Source organism: Tachypleus tridentatus, chromosome 12 (assembly GCF_004210375.1).
Source record: "Tachypleus tridentatus isolate NWPU-2018 chromosome 12, ASM421037v1, whole genome shotgun sequence".
NCBI classification, from domain to species: domain Eukaryota; kingdom Metazoa; phylum Arthropoda; class Merostomata; order Xiphosura; family Limulidae; genus Tachypleus; species Tachypleus tridentatus.
The window spans coordinates 79,693,009-79,712,863 of record NC_134836.1 but is presented as its reverse complement, the minus strand read 5'-3'; the positions used below and the strand labels follow the sequence as shown (position 1 = coordinate 79,712,863).

At 34.9% G+C, this 19,855-nt stretch overlaps 1 protein-coding gene across 4 annotated transcripts in view; it reads left to right on the top strand.

Annotated features, from left to right (window-relative positions):
* LOC143233758 (uncharacterized) overlaps window positions 1-18,737 on the top strand; it is a 57,980-nt gene extending 39,243 nt beyond the window's left edge. For all 4 annotated transcript variants that reach the window (XM_076470366.1, XM_076470365.1, XM_076470367.1 and 1 more), the window contains 12 exons: window positions 304-363; window positions 788-852; window positions 1,118-1,256; window positions 2,341-2,419; window positions 3,164-3,304; window positions 3,605-4,896; window positions 5,700-5,854; window positions 6,188-6,257; window positions 10,196-10,294; window positions 11,100-11,176; window positions 12,566-12,754; window positions 13,697-18,737. In XM_076470366.1, the coding sequence (XP_076326481.1) occupies window positions 304-363; window positions 788-852; window positions 1,118-1,256; window positions 2,341-2,419; window positions 3,164-3,304; window positions 3,605-4,896; window positions 5,700-5,854; window positions 6,188-6,257; window positions 10,196-10,294; window positions 11,100-11,176; window positions 12,566-12,754; window positions 13,697-13,781 (2,451 nt within the window). In that variant the 3' untranslated portion in view covers window positions 13,782-18,737. The remainder of the gene's footprint in view (window positions 1-303; window positions 364-787; window positions 853-1,117; window positions 1,257-2,340; window positions 2,420-3,163; window positions 3,305-3,604; window positions 4,897-5,699; window positions 5,855-6,187; window positions 6,258-10,195; window positions 10,295-11,099; window positions 11,177-12,565; window positions 12,755-13,696) is intronic.
* The last annotated feature ends 1,118 nt before the right edge of the window (window positions 18,738-19,855 follow it).

The following is a 19,855-nucleotide window of genomic DNA, read 5'->3' as shown; positions in this document are numbered from 1 at the left end:
GTGACTATGCTGAATAGGTCTTGTTGTTTAAATTATAATACACTTCAGTCACTTGTATCAGGCTTTATGTAATATTATGTAACTATTGACTGGTGTTTTTTTTGTAATATTATCACGTGACTGTTGATTATGTAAAATTATCAAATAAGCGTTGAATGGTGTTTTAATGTAATATCATCACGTGACTGTTGACTGGTGTTTTAATGTAATCACGTGACTGGTGTTTTCATGCAATGTTATCACGTGACTGTTTATACATGCTTGTGTTTACTATGTATTACAACATGTTTTTCGTTGATTTAGAGTGGTGAAAGTCTGCCTCATGTACAAGATAAATTACGACTTGAATTTCTTACTTCAAAGGTACATCACGAAGTAACTTATTTTTATAGTACTTTCCAATATTGACAATAAGGTTTTTGTAATTTTAAATTGAGGATTTTTAAACCTTCTATATTTAGAAATATTACATGTCTTATCTAATGTTGAGTGAGGTGTTTTTAACGGTAATTTTTGTCTCTATCGATAAGTATTTAAAAAACTTTTGCTGTTTGTGTCTCCTGTTATTTTGAATGATCAGTATTGAAAAAAAATTAAAGACCACATGCGAAGCTATTAGTGGACCATCCGCGTTCATAAATAAGAGATATTTCTCAAATCCTTCTGCTAACACTAACATCTAACTTAACTCTCCGTTGTTATTAATTTAGAACTCGCAATACACGTTCTAAACTTACTTACCTATAGCATTAAACCAGCCTCAACTGCCATAATGTTTACTTTTCAGGGAACGCCAGCGACTAAAGGTGGAGACGGTTTGCGCTGTTCTCTACTAGATGGCACTCGGAGCAAGTGATGTATTTTTCATTCGTAATAAGATTTTAGAATTACTAATGGCATGTACGATCTAATTAACAGTTTGAATTATATCATGTGTCAACAGTAATAATTTCTTGAAGTTACGTGTATGTTAGTAAGAACGAAATATCTTGCACGAATGTAACCTATATTTGAATATACAGCAACTATAAAAATCCAGAAAGGACTGCTTAAAACTAACTTCAGTGGTCGTACTAGAATTAAAAAGTTGCTGAACGGTTCTATAATAATGTTCCAGACCAAGCTTCAGAATGTGGCCAGGATATCGCAGTACAAATTGTCAAGGATTGCCATTCAATAAAGTGCCATCTGGAGGCAGTAAAAAGCGCCTACCACGAATCAAAACTGCGCCACCAATCAGAAATCGTGGTAAAGCGGTAAGTATATCGTTTTAAGTAAAGGTCAGTGCATTTACTAAGTATGGGGTTAAACACCTTTGTCAGTTTGAGTGACGTAACTTAACCCTAAGTGTTTTTTTGTATAACTAAGCTACGTCAATAGTTACATGTTTTATCGCTCATTTTAAATTGGATAGTAACGTCTGTGGAGTTCATCTTTGTGTGCAAGCTCCTGATTACACCAACTACCGATCGACAAGTTGATTGACTTTTTTGCATAATATAAACCGATGATTTCTACAAGAAGTTGAAACAACTTCGAGTTTGAATATGTTATATTCAAATTATTTTGGAGATGAACCACGTCATTACAGTCTATGTTCTTCTGTCCAGTCATGCTTTATCTGACGGCTGTGGATTTTGTGAATAGCCAATGTAGTTTCAATTAAAAAAGTCTCCATTGTGATCTGTCATATTAAAAGCACACCACTGCTCGTTGCATGCTTTCCATAATCCATATTAGGTACAGGGAAGATGGTTTCTCAGTGTTTATTTCAACATTATGATCGCAAATAAATCGAAAGGCACTTCAAATGGTGAATACGTCATGAAAACAACTTGTGTTGTTTTCCCAGACATAGACTTTTCTTGAATATGTTGCATACTGTTTTGTTTGTTTGTTTTTGTCTAGAACATGTTAAAAGCTTTTGCTGCTGAATGTTGTCTTCATGTATTTTCACCTGTCACGAGATGCTAAACTTTGCTTATCACAGCTGAGATTCAACTTTTAGCAGGTCTTTTTATGAATGGTCCTAACACCCAAGTTGATCCACATTCTTTCATTATCTAATGCCACTGAGTGCAATGAATATCCCAGACAGAGATCATTTTAAATATGTTATCTGAGAACATGTTAATAATCTCACTTGCTGATCCGCATATTAAAAATCGTTTCGTTATAGCATACTAAACCCCCCGTAATCATATAAACGTCAGTTTTGTTTTTGTTCATGTGATTTTTGCTCATGTTAGAATGGTAAGCAGTGTTTGACGATTATTCCTCAAAATCATTTTTTTAAATGTAATTTCATAATTGTTTAATCATTAGAATAATTTCTTTCAGAAATTCCTTTCTTATCGGCGTCACACGGTAAAGGATAGGTGTGTTCAAACAGAAACAGAGCTAGCAGACTTTCAAAACGGTGAGCAATTATTTTGTTTAAATATATACTTTGTTATATTACAATAATATTCTTGCTCAACTGCTGTGATGACATCTACCTTATTCAAACGTTGTTACAATATTTACTCTGTTCAACTGTTGAGGAAATAGTAAATTGAATAGATTTGTTTCTAGTTCACATACTGGTTCTAAATATTATTTTATTACAAGTCAGGTTTTAAAGTAAGGAAAATATTATTAAAACAGGTACGATGTTTCGGTCATTGGTGCGATCACACGAATACTTGAGAACGATCGAAACGTCGTAAATGTTTCAATAACGTTCTTCCTTACTGTAAAACCTGTGACTTGTAATAAGATAGACATCTACTGTTGTTATAGTGTTCAACTTGTTAGAATATTGCTGTTAGTACTAAAAATAAACGATCTCAAAATACCAAAATGTTGTTATTTAATTAGACACGTTACATCTGCTTCAAGAACGTTCACCAAAACACAAGCAGATACTGACAGCAAAAAGGTTCAAATAAAAGCCCTTGATAGAGCTACAGTAAATAAGACAGGACTTTAGTTACGAAGATAAACCTGATGGGACTTTAATTAAACAAGATAAACTTGATAGAACTTTAGTTAAACAAGATAAGCTTGATAGGACTGTAGTTAAATAAGATAAACTTGATAGAACTTTATTTAAATAAGATGGACTTGATAGGACTTCACTGTATATAACTTTATGAAATTTGTATATTTTATTTCGATTCAGCCATGCATCCTTTTGTCAACGATGGCGGCTCCAAGCGACGGAACTCGGATTCACATGACAATATCTCGTGCTCTTCTTCCGAATGCAGTTGCGACTTGACATATTTTGAAACTTCTCTCACCAAACGGAACAACAAGAAAAGTGAGAGAAACGTTTCGTATTTATTTTGAAATCGTTATAAAACTGTTTTTAGCGTGTTTGTTTATTTGTCTGAAATAATCGATGAAACTACGAAGTTATGAAAGATAATACTGTTGATGTTGGAAATCAAATAACTTATTACGACAATTTTAAATGGTTAATGTTTTACAAAAACCTTTATTCCTTTTTATTCAAGTATGAATATTGGCGAATTCTTATATTTTATAAAAAAAAAGTGTTAAAAGCATATTTTTTGTAGTTAAGTACTAAATTTTATTTTTTCGTCTCACCTTAAAACAGCTAAACGAAGATTATTTGTACATTCCGACAAAGAATCCAGAATCTTTTCTACAGCATCACCTGGTGATGGTATTAGAAAATACAACAAAGTTGGGAGAAAAAGCAAATCCTTGAAAAACTCCAGTAAGAAACAACTTCATTATGACGAAATGACACGCAAAGAAAGAGTTGACGATTTTGTTAAAAATGAAAGTGTTCCTTGGGATAACAATGGCGTTTTACCATTAGGCCATCAATCGTCTACCAATCCAGTTAAAACAAAAAATAGCGCAAAGAAACAAGATAAACAACAAAAGAAAAAACATATTACTTGTAATCTGGAAAATCTATGTACAGAAAATGAATTAAAACAAAGAAACACTTTTAACAGTACCTCAGAGCAGGAATTAACTGCATATGAACCAGAGTTAGCCCTCATTAGCCCTGAACTTGAGAAAACAACCTGTAAAATAATTTCTCCCTCAAACCTTGCATTTGGTGAGCTTGCAATTTATCCAAATGAGAATAAAGAAAGTAGCTATATGCCCTCCTCTGAACACTGTGAAAATGGTGTCATTTCTAAGCACAACAATGTTGATGAAAATGCATCTGAATTCCACAAGGTTAATGGAAGATTGATCATGACGTCATCTCCATCTGGTATAGACCGAGGAACAATGACAGATACCAATGGAAAGCCAACCAAGATATCATCTATATCTGCTTCGAACCAAGGAAGAACGATAGATGCCAATGGAAAGCCAACTACGATGTCATCTCCATCTGTTTCAGATCAAGGAACAACAACAGATTCCAGTGCAAGATCAACCTTGATATCATCTCCATCTGTTTCAGATCAAGGAACAATAACAGAGGCTAACAATTCATCAACAACATGCAGTTGCACAAGATGCAAAGAAACAAGCTCTTCGACTTGCACGTGCACGGAGGACACTGCTAGTAGTGTTAGCGATGCAAAAGGTTTAGAAATGACATCTTGCAGCAGTTGTGATTCTTACTGTAGCTGTTGCTCTTCATATACAGAGGAGTATGATAACGAAGAATGCCCACAGTGTCTTCAAGAAAACTCCAACCGGAAACTCACACCAGAAGTGCTGATTGTGAGTCCTCAAGACTATTCCACAGAGATAGTCACAGATACAGACGCTGGAAATGAGGTTTCACAGCAAGATGAAGAATTTCAGGCAGAGGACATTATAGAGCAAGAGGAACCAGAAAGAACATCAAATAGTTTATCTGTAGTTTCAGCTCCTTATATTAACAAGCAAGGGAATGCAAATCCCAGTAACCAGGTGTGTTGGTAAATATATGGGCAATGTCCAGTAACCAGGTATGTTGGTAAATATATGGGCAATGTCCAGTGACCAGGTATGTTGGTAAATATATGGGCAATGTCCAGTAACCAGGTGTGTTGGTAAATATATGGGCAATGTCTAGTAACCAGGTGTCTTGGTAAATATATAGTTAATGTCCAATAACCTGGTGTGTTGCTAAATACGTGGGCAATGTCCAGTAGCTAGGTGTGTTGATTATATAACACTAGGTAGTTGATACTTGCAGGGTGGTATGGACGTTGATAAACCACTATAAAAATAATAAACTTGTGTCTGACGGTAAACAATGATATTGAAATATCTTGTTTGTTTCCTTGTTGGCGGTACACATACTTTATATTCTTGTTGAATAAGATTTCCTTCTATGAAATTACTTACCGTAACAGTTGAGAATATTACAAGTTCTTTACTATACCATGTTGTCTCATCTGATATAGGTAATTTATGGGTTGTTTCATTTTTTCAGTTTTCAGCAGTGCACTTTTTTCCCTGTAGAAAACCTTAAATATGCTTGACAGGTTAGGGTGCTCGACTCGCAAACAAAGAGTGAGAGATATTGAAAGTTTTCAGTGAACAAGAAAAAACTAGTAGATGTATATATTTTACCTCATTACTTCCGCTAGGATGTCTAACAGACATTCAAAGTTTTAACCAGTTTTCAAAGTTGGTAGAGGTAGAAATGTCCGTTTCTTCTTCCTGTAAAGATGTCTAAAACACTTTGGAAACTTCTTTTTAACTTATTTCGTGGTTGTGTCTTCCAGGAAGGTTCAGGAGATTCTCGTCTGGACATCGGTGCTGTTTTTGATCAACTCGCCCAAGAAGAGTTTGTATCGACTTTAAGTATACACGAAGCGGCCAGAAACGGAGATTTGCGTGCTGTGAGACTCCTTCTTCGAAACGACTGGAAACGCATGGAGTAAGAAAAACAGTCCAAATAATCTCTTTAAAAGAAATTAACTCTAAAGTGTACCACTAGATGGCAGGTTGAACATTAGCCTAAACATTTATAACCATTAGAGGAAGCTTAAAGCGCAGACAAGTATTTCTGTATAAGCCTATTTTCTTTTTCTTTTTTTTTTAATCTCATTACGTGTATTTGCGGTATTTATTTTCAATAAAAGTTAATTACTTACTGCATTTTAAAAATAGTATTGATGATAATAAATTTAAAACTTTTTAATATTATATTACTGTTTTCTATAATGATATTAAATTCGTTAATGTAAGTTATAATTATTTTAATAATTAGGACTGTCGACGAGAGAGGATGGACACCTATCCACCTAGCGGCAGCAAATGGTCATGTTGAGATTGTGCAAGTAAGAAAAAACCGTGAACGTTTAGCTATCTCCTAATGAACATATGAAATTAAACTTTTGATTTGTAAATAAATTTTGCTAATGAACAGTTCTTTTAATCTTAAAACTTATAGTGGTAAGTAGAGAATATTCTAGCTACATACAATAAGGCTGTAATAATAAGATATCTCTTATTATTGTGGCTAATACTAATATATACGGCCACCTATACTCAGTTGCTAGTTAGTTTTATCCCACATTTCACTTGTTATTCTCTAAAGGACTACATTTATCTGTAGACCACCAACTGGCATGCTGCATTAAACCAATAGATTTATGGATTTATACAACGAAACATAAACCAAATCAATACTAAGAACGACAGAGACAGAAAGATCTGCCACAACAAAAAACTAGAAAAACTAAGATGCAAACAACAGAAAAAAACACCAACACGACAAACCGTTGACTAACCTCATAATTAACAGATCCGACCGACAATTAAACACATACGAGATACATCTACTTAACAAAGGACTCAACTTCGCAATAGCACCTGGGTACATTCCAACCTTAGAAATTAAAACACGTTTAGAAGATCGAGCCAGGAGAATTGTGATGATACTTTCTACAGAAAACAAAAACAAGAAAACAACCAACTGAAAGAAGACAACTTAGATAATTTTATTGACATCCAACAGTCATAATGAACATGAATGAATACATCCAAAAAATGAAGAACATACAATCAGACACGAACAAATTTAAACCAATACACAAATCCAACAAAGACACACGAGACGCAACTAAACAAATTACTACTGAAAATGAAAAAAGCCAACACAATTTCACAAACACTTTATTCCTACCTACGTAAAACCGACTCACGAACAACACAAATATACGGCATTACCAAACCTCATAAACCAGATTGTCCATTACGACCAATAATGTCCACATATGAATCGTTTAATTACAATCTTGGTAAATACATAGCATGGGCATTCTCCAAATATGTAACATCAGCCAGCTCATTCATCAAAGACTCTTTTAATTTCAAGTATAATCTAAATCAACTTAATCATAAAGCCTTAATGGCCAGTTTCGATGTCATATCCCTCCTTACAGAAGTCCCAACCACTGAAGCCTGCAAGATAGTCTTACAACACTACATTCGAGACCCTAATCCAACTATAGACATTCCCAGCAACCAATTAGCAACGCTCATGAATTCACCACGATGAAGACAAACTTCATGTTCAACAGCCACAACTATATACAAACAAATGGCCTAAGCATGGGCAACCCAGTATCACCAGTTCTAGCCAATATTTTCATGACACAAGTTGAAACACAAGCAATTAACACAGCATTACATCCACCACTATACTGATACAGATATGTAGATGACACGGTTGCGGGATTCAAATCTACAGAACTCATACTTAATGGGCAACCCAGTATCACCAGTTCTAGCCAATATTTTCATGACACAAGTTGAAACACAAGCAATTAACACAGCATTACATCCACCACTATACTGGTACAGATATGTAGATGACACGGTTGCGGGATTCAAATCTACAGAACACATACTTAATTTTTTCAATCACATTAACTCTATACATCCCAACATTAACTTCACATGTGAACAGGAAGAAAGCAATCAAATGTCATTTCTTAACCTCAAAATTACAAGAACCGATACACAATTCAAAACAGAAATCCACCGAAAAATCACCCATACTGGACTATACATTCCTTGGGACTCAGCACATGAAACAAAACAAAAACTCAACAAACTAAGAAACCAAATAAACACAGCCATAAAACAATACTTCATGAACATCAATAAGTTTCCTCCACAAACCGTAGAAAACATTATACGCACACACCTAGACAGAAAGCAAAATCAACCAACAAAAGTAAATATATCTCACGAATCAAAAAATCACGAAACCATATACTGCTGCATACCATATGTTCCCGACATCAGCAGACAAATAACCAACATTTGGCAAAAACAAGTAACAAAATATGACATTCCAGTTAATACCAAATTTATTCAAAAACCAGGCACAAAACTGAGGTATATACTGTGTAAAAACACCACACCAACATTATTTATAAAATACAATGTGATAACTGCCACGACTTCTATATTGGAGAAACAAGTAGAAAAATGGAAACCAGATTCAAAGAACATAAAAAGTCACTTTCACACGTTTTCGAACACTGCAAGTCAAATAAACACAACATAACCATAGAAAACACTCAAATACTAAATAAAGAAACAAACATAAACAAACGCAAATTTAAAGAAGCCTTACGTATACAACAACTTAAACCCAAAATAAACCAATATAATGGAACGCCTTTATACCTATATTAAATATAATAAAATAAAATTATATATTCAAACATCTAACACCGCCCTCTAGATTCCGACACTCAGTTACACAACCCCCTCCAAACATGTGGTCAGCTTCCGGTCAGTTACCTCTTTCTTTCTTTGTGAACCTGATGATGTCCGAAGAAGGTCGAAACGTTGTTCGCTCTTCTACGTAAAATATTTTCTCAACCCAAACGAGCCGTTTTTGCATATATATTTCACTACATTTATTTGTTGGTTGTGTCTGTTATGAAATCCTCGTGTCCTAGAGCTATCCAGTATTTTCTGACGTCTATACTATTCATCCTTCCCCCAAGTAGTACAACTGTATGTCTTTGGACTTACACCGCTAGAAACAGGTTTCGATCACCGTGATGGGCAGAGTACACATAGCCTTTTGCGTAATTTTGTGCTTAACAACAAATAAATCTGTGCTATTCGTTTCTAGTTAATCACAATAAGCTATTTGTGATGTGTCCATCACGTGTATCGGAATCCGAGTTTTAAGTTATAAGTCTTTTGACTTACCGCTGAGCCACTTGGAGGTTTGGTTGACTGAGTTGTTATCAGTTATCTCTTCCCATGTGTGGTTCGTGTCCCATTATTTCAGTATATGGCATAATAAGATATTACCAAATGTTCTTGGTCTGTTATCTTCTCCATTTTTAATATTTATTGGTCTTTTTATGGTACTAAGAAGGCTGTAAATAAAGTTGTGTCCTATCCTTTGGACTTTTACGTGGTTTTGTGTTTTTAGTTGTTAATAATTAGACTTCGGTGACAGTATCATTTGTATACCTTCTGTGACAACGATTCAAGTATTAATACTTCTAATAAATGACGAACGACCAAGAAATATGGCCCAGCATGGCCAAGCGTGTTAAGGTGTTCGTCTTTTAATCCGAGGGTCGCGGGTTCGATTCCTGGTCACACCAAACATACTCGCCCTTTCAGCCGTGGGGGTGTTATAATGTTACTGTCAATCCCGCTATTCGTTGGTTAAAGTGTAGGCCAAGCGTTGGCGGTGGGTGGTGATGACTAGCTGCCTTCCCTCTAGTCTTACACTGCTAAATTAGGGACGGCTAGCACAGATAGCCCTCGCGTAGCTTTGTGCGAAAACAGAAAAACAGTTGTTTGTTTTGAATTTTCGCGCAAACCTACTCGTTTGAGTTTCTTTGCGCTAGCCGTCCCTAATTTAGCAGTGCAAGACTAGAGGAAAGAAAGGCAGCTAGTCATCACCACCCACCGCCAACGCTTGGCCTACACTTTAACCAACGAATAGCGGGATTGACAGTAACATTATAACACCCCCACGGCTGAAAAGGCGAGTATGTTTGGTGTGACCAGGAATCGAACCCGCGACCCTCGGATTACGAGTCGCACGCCTTACGCGCTTGGCCATGCCAGGCCGTCAAAACAAACAAACAAATCAAGAAATATTTATTGTATTAAATGTGTTTAACTTATAGTTTTTATTATTGTCGATGTTATACTGAGCTTAGTTTAACCTATACAGTTTTGTAACCACCAGAAGGAATGTAATTATCAAAGGACATGTATATTTCAGTACCTGGGGGAGAGAGGGGCTCACCTTTCCGCCTTGGACCCTAGTGGTTACACAGCTATTCACATCGCGGCCATGAACGGTCACGCTGAGTGTGTTGAGGTAAGTTTAACTGGATGTACTTAAATTAACGTTATGTTTTATTATTAATGTAAACAACAACAAAAAACTTTAAACACCTCTATCTTTAGAACGTGTTATTATTAGCTCAGTATTTCACTGTTATAGCTTCGTAAAAAATAGTAAAGTTGTAGGTTATCGACACCTACTGACGATTTGGTTGGTTGGTTGTTCTTATTTCGCACAAAGTGTAATACTAGAGGAAACACAGCTCGTAATCATCACCCATCGCCAACGTTCGGGCTACACTTTTACCAACGAACAGTGGGATTGACGAAACGTTATGTCGCCCCTACGGCTGAAAGGACGAGCATTGGAACCCACGACCATCAAATTACGAGTCGAGCGCCCCTAGCTACCCGGCCAACCCCTGACGAAACTGTGATAGTAAAATATGGAGCTAATAAAAATACATTCTAGAGTTATAGATCGTTATTTTGTTAACACAAACGAAAATGTTTGTGTTAATTAAACAAACTTAAGATTAATATTAGTGATCTTTCGTCGTTCAGTAATAATATCAGTAAAAAATAGTTACTTTTACTATTGTATTCGCTGCATATTTAGTTCAGTAAAGTGTATCTTTCGTATATTTGTAATAAGATTCTAGAGAAATAAAAATAAACATTGAAGTTATGAAACATAAAACAAAATAAATTTAGAATGAAATGTAGCTTCTAAAAATCAAAAGATTAAACATTTATCTCACTAAGTGAGACAGATGAGGCTTTTAATGTGTGTGAGAACAGTTTGGTAACGAAATTTCATGTTATTATTAACTTTCTAGGTTCTTCTCGACATGGGTTCCGAAGTGGACAATGTGACGTCAGATGGGTTTACACCTTTACATCTTGCTGTTCTGAAGTAAGTGTCGATTTGCACCAAAAATAGGTTAGCTTCCTTCCGGAGTAGAAGAGCAGTTTGATGAATCGTTATCGTATGGTAACAAAATGTAAAGATTCTGTAACAGGCATTTTTTTCGCCGCGGCATAGCAGCTGGCACAACGTCATCTCTTGACCGATCTAATTACAGTTTTGTACTCAGGAGGCCAAACCCTTTCGATTGATGTATTTGAACACGCCCAAGGTTTCACGGATTAATTTACTCTAATTTGCCTGAAATATTTTCAAGTGCCGCGGCTATTAAGGATTTCCTCTTGTTTTTTCAACACTAAGTTACATTTTCCGGTCCAGATAGGAAATGACGAACGTGGCCTACTTACTCTTGACCTTGGCATTAATGTCATCGTTGACCACCACCTGTGTGATGGCAGTTCTAAGTTATTTTGAAACCAACATACGTGGGTTTTTGCACAGTAGTTTATCACGCACCCTCGTATTCATCATCTTCCTGTACACAACTTTGTCCAGTTGGCCACAAGAGGCAGCGAATCATAATTAAGTATTATGTAATTTAAGTAACGTTTTTAAAAAAATAAATTTCTCGACGGAATAAACCATTGTTTGATGGTAAATAGTAAAGTAGCCGAAATTTCTCACGCATGAAACTTAGGTTAAAAACAAACACATGAAAAACTGATATATAAATGTGAGTGTTTTCTTGTTTGTTACTTGATCACAAGAGAAAACATGCAGAGAATGGACTGAACGACCAGGTCAGAAAGGCCTTAAGTTCAGGTATTTACTCTAAATTGTAAGCTACTGACCAGAGAAAAGCAGTAAGTTGCATTTAACCACCACGCCCCCTAGTAGAGCAATGATATGTCTCTTAAAAACTGGGTTTATATACACGTCATGGGTATATCACGGTTAGCCCTCGGTGTGGCTTTGGGCTTCATAACAAAACAACAGTAACGTCAAACATCACCTGAAGTGTCTATTTTTAACTAAATTTGAGAATCAACTATCACTCTTATAACACACCCATAACTAAAGTACGAAACGTGTTTGCAGTACCGTGTCTCGAATTGCCGGTTCGATATGCTAAACTCTAAATCACATCTAAGTCAGTATAACCTGCTGGCCAACAAATATTTCCAAATATAAATGTGATTTTATAGTTTATGTTTGTATTATATTTTCATTGAATCTAAATTTGATATAATCTCCAAGTACATTATGTTACAAACACTAGACATATAAACGTATTGAGTACATGGATTCAAATTATGGCACTCACACACTGGATAGAGGATGTGATCGAATACGTTTAATTAACATATTACCTGTATTAGGTATTTGTTAGTATGCGTGTGTAATGATACTATAAGAAAAGTCACTTTTGTGTTCCAGTGCCTCTGTTGACTGTTGCCAAGTGTTGATTTCCTGGGGAGCCAACATCAACCGTGAAGACGGATTAGGAAGAACTATCTATGAAATGGTGGAGGAATATTCTTTAAATGAGATCATGGAACTACTTGAGAGCTACGAAAAGAAAGTAGAAAACTTTCACAATATCTTACATACGTTTTCTGATCAGCAGTAAGTATCACTGAAGACTGAAATTGTAATAATATTTCAGTTAGTCTTAAATAGCTAAACCTCAGGTATGGTAAAGCCCAAGGCTTAGGCAGCTAAACTTCAGGTGTGGTAATAGCCAAGGCCCAAGCAGCAACGCTTCAGGTGTTGTAACACCCAAGGCTGTTATTTTACTGTTTATAAGCTTAATCAATATAACAATCAGATTAGGCTTAAGGTTTACATGTAATATTCGTGTTCCACTGCGCTGTTGTTTTACTAATTTATAAGCTACGCTGTGGGTCTCACTGTGGTATTATATTAATGTATGTAAACTATGTTATGTGTGTCACTGCACTGTCATTTTACTCTTTCTAAACTACGTTATGTGACATTCCGCTGTGCTGTTATTTTACTGTTTATAAACTATGTTGTGTCTCGCTGTGCTGTTGTTTTACTGTTTATAAACTGTGTTATGTGTCTCGCTGTGCTGTTATTTTACTGTTTATAAACTGTGTTATGTGTCTTGCTGTGCTGTTATTTTACTGTTTGTAAACTACGTTATATGTCTCGCTGTGCTGTTATCTATTTTACTGTTTATAAACTACGTTATGTGTCTCGCTGTGCTGTTATCTATTTTACTGTTTATAAACTACGTTATATGTCTCGCTGTGCTGTTATCTATTTTATTGTATGTAAACCATGTTTCTTATTAACAGATCAGAAATGTAAACCAAGTCTTTTATATATGGACTTTTACCGTAATAAAAACAACAAATGAGTTATCGAAAGGGGTGGGAGACAGGATTTCTTTTATATTTATGAAATAAAAATTCTAGAATGTTTTTGTGGTATATAACTGTAACAAATATTTTAATGGTTTACGCAATTCGCTTTTCATTGCAAACATATAACATTAAGTATTACAGCAGTAAATGTGTAAATTTATCTAATATTGATTTCCAGGGATCCGCAGTCAACCACTGGCCTTCCACACAACTTGTCAGCAATGTTTAGGCCTGCAGCCGAATGTGATAAAACCACTGAATAAACTGATACTGAGAATTGTACGAACAGAAAATTTGTTTCTGAGAGTATTATTAGAATTCTATAACAGAGTCTTTCATAACCATATGATAGTTCTCTTTAAAAAAAAAAAGTTTTATTTCAAGATTCTGTAAACAAACGTATGATATTTTAAATACAATGTTATCTATTAATCCTTTCTCTCACGTATGGCCATGTGGTTAAGGCACTCGTTATTTGAGGGTCGTGGGTTCGAATTCTTGTCACACCAAACATGCTCGGCGTGGAAGCGTTATAATATGACTGTCAATCCCACTATTCGTTGGTAAAAGAGTATCCCAAAAGTTGGCGATGGGTGGTGGTGACTAACTGCCTTCCCACTGCTAAATTAGGGACGGCTAGCGCAGATAGCCCTCGTATAGCTTTGCGCAAAAAACAAACAATTCTCTAAGGCATGTTTTTTTCCATAATTGTAAATAAGTGTAATCAATTTTACTGTACACGTTTCTTGTTTGATTAAATATAATTATTTTAAACTCGTTGCTTACGTATTTCTTTAACTCAGTTGAATACAATCACTTAAAGTTAACTGGATAACTCGGTTTCATAAAACCAATGTCACAGACTCTGTTGCCAAACCTATTTTATCCAACGTTTGTTACTATTATTATTATAACATTGATGAATGTTTCTGACACCATAGTTTTCTTCTACGAAAAACCGTTAATTTTAGCGTAAAAATGTTGACAACTATTTAAACATGCTTTCTAGTGTACGTAGACGTCTGCTTCTAAGACCATGTTTCAGTACAACGAAGGCACACAGGAGGTGCTTCAGAGTTCTTCTGTGTATTAGATTTCTTTGCCCATTTTTCTAACAGAAACAGTGATGATTTCGTTGAAATTTATAAACGTTTTATTTGAAAGCCTTCAAATTCAAAAGTTTTTGGGTCAGAGGATTCTCTTTCGTCAAAATAACCTTCACTTTTAGAATGACGACATTTTTGTGGGTAAGTTTCAGATATTGTTGCAGAAGTAATATATATCCTAAATGTTTTACAGTAAAAAAATATGCTCGCTTTCAATAAAGGCATTGAAAGTTTCCTTTTTTAAAAATATTCCATGTCCTGTGATCTGTCTCTCTATAGGAATATTATTAATTTCCTGTGATATGTCCTTTAGGCCTAAAGCTACCTTTTGTAGTAATTCGCTATGGAATGGTCGAACTCCCCGTTTATTGTACTGTTTATTATTAAGGGCTTCACACGTTAAACTGTATTAGTTGTAAACCTGATGTTACTCCCCGTTTATTGTACTGTTCATTATTAATGGTTCCATACTAGTAGTGTCCCCTTACACACACTGATCGATACTAGTAGTGTCCCGTTACATACTGTGATCGGTACTAGTAGTGTCCCGTTACATACTCTGATCGGTGCTTGTAGTGTCCCGCTACATACTCTGATCGGTGTTAGTAGCGTCTGGAAGGTCTGTAACACTCAGTCTCTTGTTGTATGAGTATTAATAGTTGAGGTACGGTTGCCCAGACCTTTATTCCAGACCTATCTTAAGATATTACTAATGTGATATGTTTATTTCAGTTTTAAAGTAATACATAATGTTTGAAACATGAACAAAATCAAATTCTGGGTGTCACTCTGATAAATAACAATATAGTTGCTTCTGTTTTTTATAGTTAGGCTTAGTAAGTCCGTTTCTCTGTCCTTCTTACCCTATACTGATATATCCTATATATGTGATCAGTCCATCGAAGATGTTTTACCAGGATCTAAACCCATGTTAATTCTGGTGACCAACGCGAGGTGAGCGTTGAGACAGACAAAGATAAACCACATGTATTATTGACACACGATTCTTAGTAACTCCATTATAGGTTTCTAATCAAACTCTTTTTCAAGTGATATTTTAACCTTTTATCCTCCCTAATATCGTACTGCAGTCCTTATGTGGCCAAAACTTCGAATGTGTGACGGATGTGAGGTGATTCGAAGGTTAGGATATAGGAGTTAATAGAAATACGACTAAAATATGACAATCCTGATGAAACTCATTTGTTGTCAACGGACAAAAAAAAAACGCTAACTGACCATAATACAGTCTCATGAGTAGATGGAAGTAGTCGTGTATATGACTTTGTTGGTTTGGTTTGTTTTTAATTTCTCGCAAAGCTACACGAGGGCTAACTGCGCTAGCCTTCCCTAATTTAGCAGTGTAAGACTAGAGGGAAAGCAGCTTGTCATCACCACTCACCGCCAACTCTTGGATTACTCTTTTATCAACGAATATGAGATTAACCGTAACATTATAACGCCCCCCACGGCTAAAAGGTGAGCATGATCGGTGCGACGGAGATTCGAACCCGACCCTCATATTACGAGTCGAGTACTTTAACCACCTGGCTATGCCGGGCAAACAACAGATGCGATTACAAAATATTTTACTTTGTTGACGTGAATCATTGGGTTAATAAATTTATAAGTCAATATTTTGCTTCAGTTTCATAAATAATTTTTGTTTGACGAAGAATTGCGGTAGGGCCAAAAAGGGGAGGATTGACAGAATTAAGAATTACCGACAACAGGAATAAACGAAGAAGATCTAATTACTTTTTATGTGTCAATACTAGTGTTATCTGAATATAAGAATGCTCAACTTGCACCAACTTATTTATAAGTACATTACTTAAAAAAAAAAAAAAACAGTCCAGAGGCAATGAACTCGTTAATAATAAACTATGTAACACGTTAATTGACACTGGTTCCACAGCTAATTTGGTAATGATAGGTAAGAACTTAGAAAAAATATTTCCAGGGATTAAGTAAGAGATGGGTATATGTGTAAAGAACGTGGTAATAATATTTCAGCAAGAGGAAAATTGGAAATATTTTCCATCTTAGGATGATTCACTGAAGAATAGTGAATATTAGGAAATTACCTCACCTCACGTGGTGGCATAGATATGGGGTTAGCCTAGCTTTAAACAGTCTCATATTCTATATCAAGGAAATCCTTATGTACTACACGACATATCATAGAGACTGGAATTCTGGTGACAACAAAACTAGAAACATAATACTTTGATGAACAACAGAACTAAATAAAGCTAAAGAAAGGTCATCAACCGTGATCGTTCGTGGCCCCTCGATCATTTTGCTGTTGAGAAAGGTGTGTGTGTGTTTAAAACACAGATTAAACCAATGAAATACAACAAAAACTAATTTTAAAAAGTCTAATTGCAACTTGCAAACTTATACGTTAAAAGTTTCGGCATGCAATGAAAAAACATTGAAAATTTGAATCGCAAACTTTTACGTCAACAAATTGTGATGTATGCAAACTGCGAGATATATCCACGTTTCATGAATTAGTTGAATTACGTTTGTAAACGTTTTGAGACTACTCCACTAAGTATACTACAATCCTTTCTGAAAGTTATATTTCATGTCAGATTAGGACACTTAGCACCCATAATCATACAGATGAGCTAGATGGTTACCCATCTGTTTTTGACTTGCACCTTTATATTTATCAGTTCTCAACTTCAGCCAATAAAAGTCCTTCTATAACATTTCAGCTACAGGTTAAATGAAAAATAACGCAATGATGAAACCAGTTTAAAAGTAGAGTAGATAAATATGTAATGTGAGGTTTCTTGTCACAGAAGAACAAGTTTAGATTTGATAAACCACGTGTTGCAGTATTCTGTATAATTTTAAAATCATATTTGATTATTGTTGTGTTTTTAATACGCCTGAGAGCCTATATTAGTTTTTGATCTCCGAATTTTACCAATGAACCATTGTCATTGATGGGCGGGAGCGTTTGACTTCTTTTATCTTCTATGCACGACACCATTAATGACCGTATTTGTAAATACATTGGCAATAGAACAGCCAATTGGGTAGCTTCAGAGTAGTAAGTGAACCTCTTGATGAACCAAAGGAACATATCGAGTATTACCAATTTTAGAGAGAGCCACCAGTGGTTTCTTTGGAGTATCTACTCAGTAAAAATTCCTCCAATCATAAGATTATGAGTGATGGTAGAGGAGGGAAAGGTCAACCCATCTGTGTATTATAAGACACAGAAAGGAAAAACACTGAAGGCATTTGGTAACTGTACAAATTAGGGACACCAAATGAACAAGGAAAGAAGAGTTTATTATATGAAGTTTGAAAACTTATTTGTATTTTTTTTTTCTGGACAGTATTTCGTGTTTAACAGTGAGACATGATAGTATGCAACATTAAAGTACAAACACATTAAACATTGTGCGTGATTATGTCTCGTTTTTACAGACGAAATACTGTGCAGAAATTGATCTATAATTTACGAATAGCTGTTTCAAAACTTCACGTTGTTTGTAAATTGATACTTCGTAAAAACAAAAATATTTTATTATGTTGCTCATAATTTTAATTGTACGTTGTTTAGCATATCGTGATAATTTTTATATTTACTAATATTTATATTGTTAATTGTAAATAGGTATTCCATTGGTAATGATGAAAGTTTAATGTACCATTGTTTTATCTAAATAAGAAGTTTGTTCAATGGACTTCATAATCCAGGAAGGGGACAACGTTATAGACTGTGTTATCTAATTTAGACGTTTGTATAACAAGAGTTTTTATATCGGACAACGAGTACATAGTTTAATTACTCGAATTTTCTTAAATTTATGAAACGATCTGTATAATATAAAACTCAAATTAGACGAGACTAGGGTTAATAATGTATCCGTGATTTCTTTATAATAGTAAATTAATTATTGAATTAGCGAATTTCTGTTAGTTTGCCCGTTACTTCATTTTCGAAAATAGTGCGTTTGTGTTTCGACAAAGAAATACGAGAAGTTTGTATATACAAAGAAATTAGAAAATATTTATCTGACTGTTAGTGTTGTTTGTTTTTGTCAAGTTAGGCCTATCATTAGTCCTTTAAACCGTGTGAGTGTAAAACATGTAATTGAATAAATAAAACAAGTTTATTATCATTAATAGAATTGAATTAATAGAATTCCAACAACAGAACACGTTATAACAACATTATAACACTTTAAAATTGTAAAAATCTCTCACTGACGATATTTTTTTTTAAATTTGCCCTTTTTAAATTGAATTGTTGCCTTGATATAAAAGAGTAAAACCATCTAATCAATTCGATATGAAGTTAAATAAGAAAACAATGAAATAGATATATCTATGCTGTATATTTAAGTGTTAAAAACCCTATAATCCCAACGTTTTCGAAAGGTGGACCTTTTTTTTTTTTTCAGGGACAAGCTGTTTGTAAAGTGATATTGTCTAATCCGCAGACAACTCCTACGCTGCCAAAATATGAACTTATGACCTCTTGTCCTGTTGTTTTCACTACTAAACACACAAAAAAAATGTACGACGGATTTATATTGTCAATACCTTTAACAATCTTAAATACCTCAATTAAATCATTTTTGGGGAAATATATATGCAAAAACGGCTCGTTTGGGTTGAGAAAATATTTTACATAGAACAGGGGTTCCCAACCTTTTGGCACTCGCGACCCCTTATCTAAAAGTTACCTATGTGACCCCCTACTTAAGGCTTACTATCAGCAGCTTAATTTTTATTTTATTTTCTGTGAAGGAGAGGGAAAGAAACATCTAAAAAAATATTTAAAAATTCTGTAATTATTTATTAGCAAATTAAATCACATTGGTCCAACCTGAATTCACAAAAATAACATATATTTCTTAAAATAATATTAACATAGGTTTGAACAGCTGTCCAACCCAGCTAGTGAGATGCCTGATGTTGCATTTCAGCAGCAAGCTTTGAAATTCGTAACCGAGCGTTTGTTGGAGCCAGTCTCATGTCATCTCCAACATCCAATCTGTTCCTATTCTTTGTTTTTATATTGACAAGAGTGGAAAATCCTGCCTCACACAAGTAGGTAGAAGCAAATGGAACAAGGACACGTAAAGCTATCATGCTGACTTTGGAGTATGACTGATACATAGCGCACCAGAACTGAGTCACGGATTTCACCTTGAAGAGATCACGAGCTAAAGAGTCGTTCCTTAGATCCAGAAATTCAG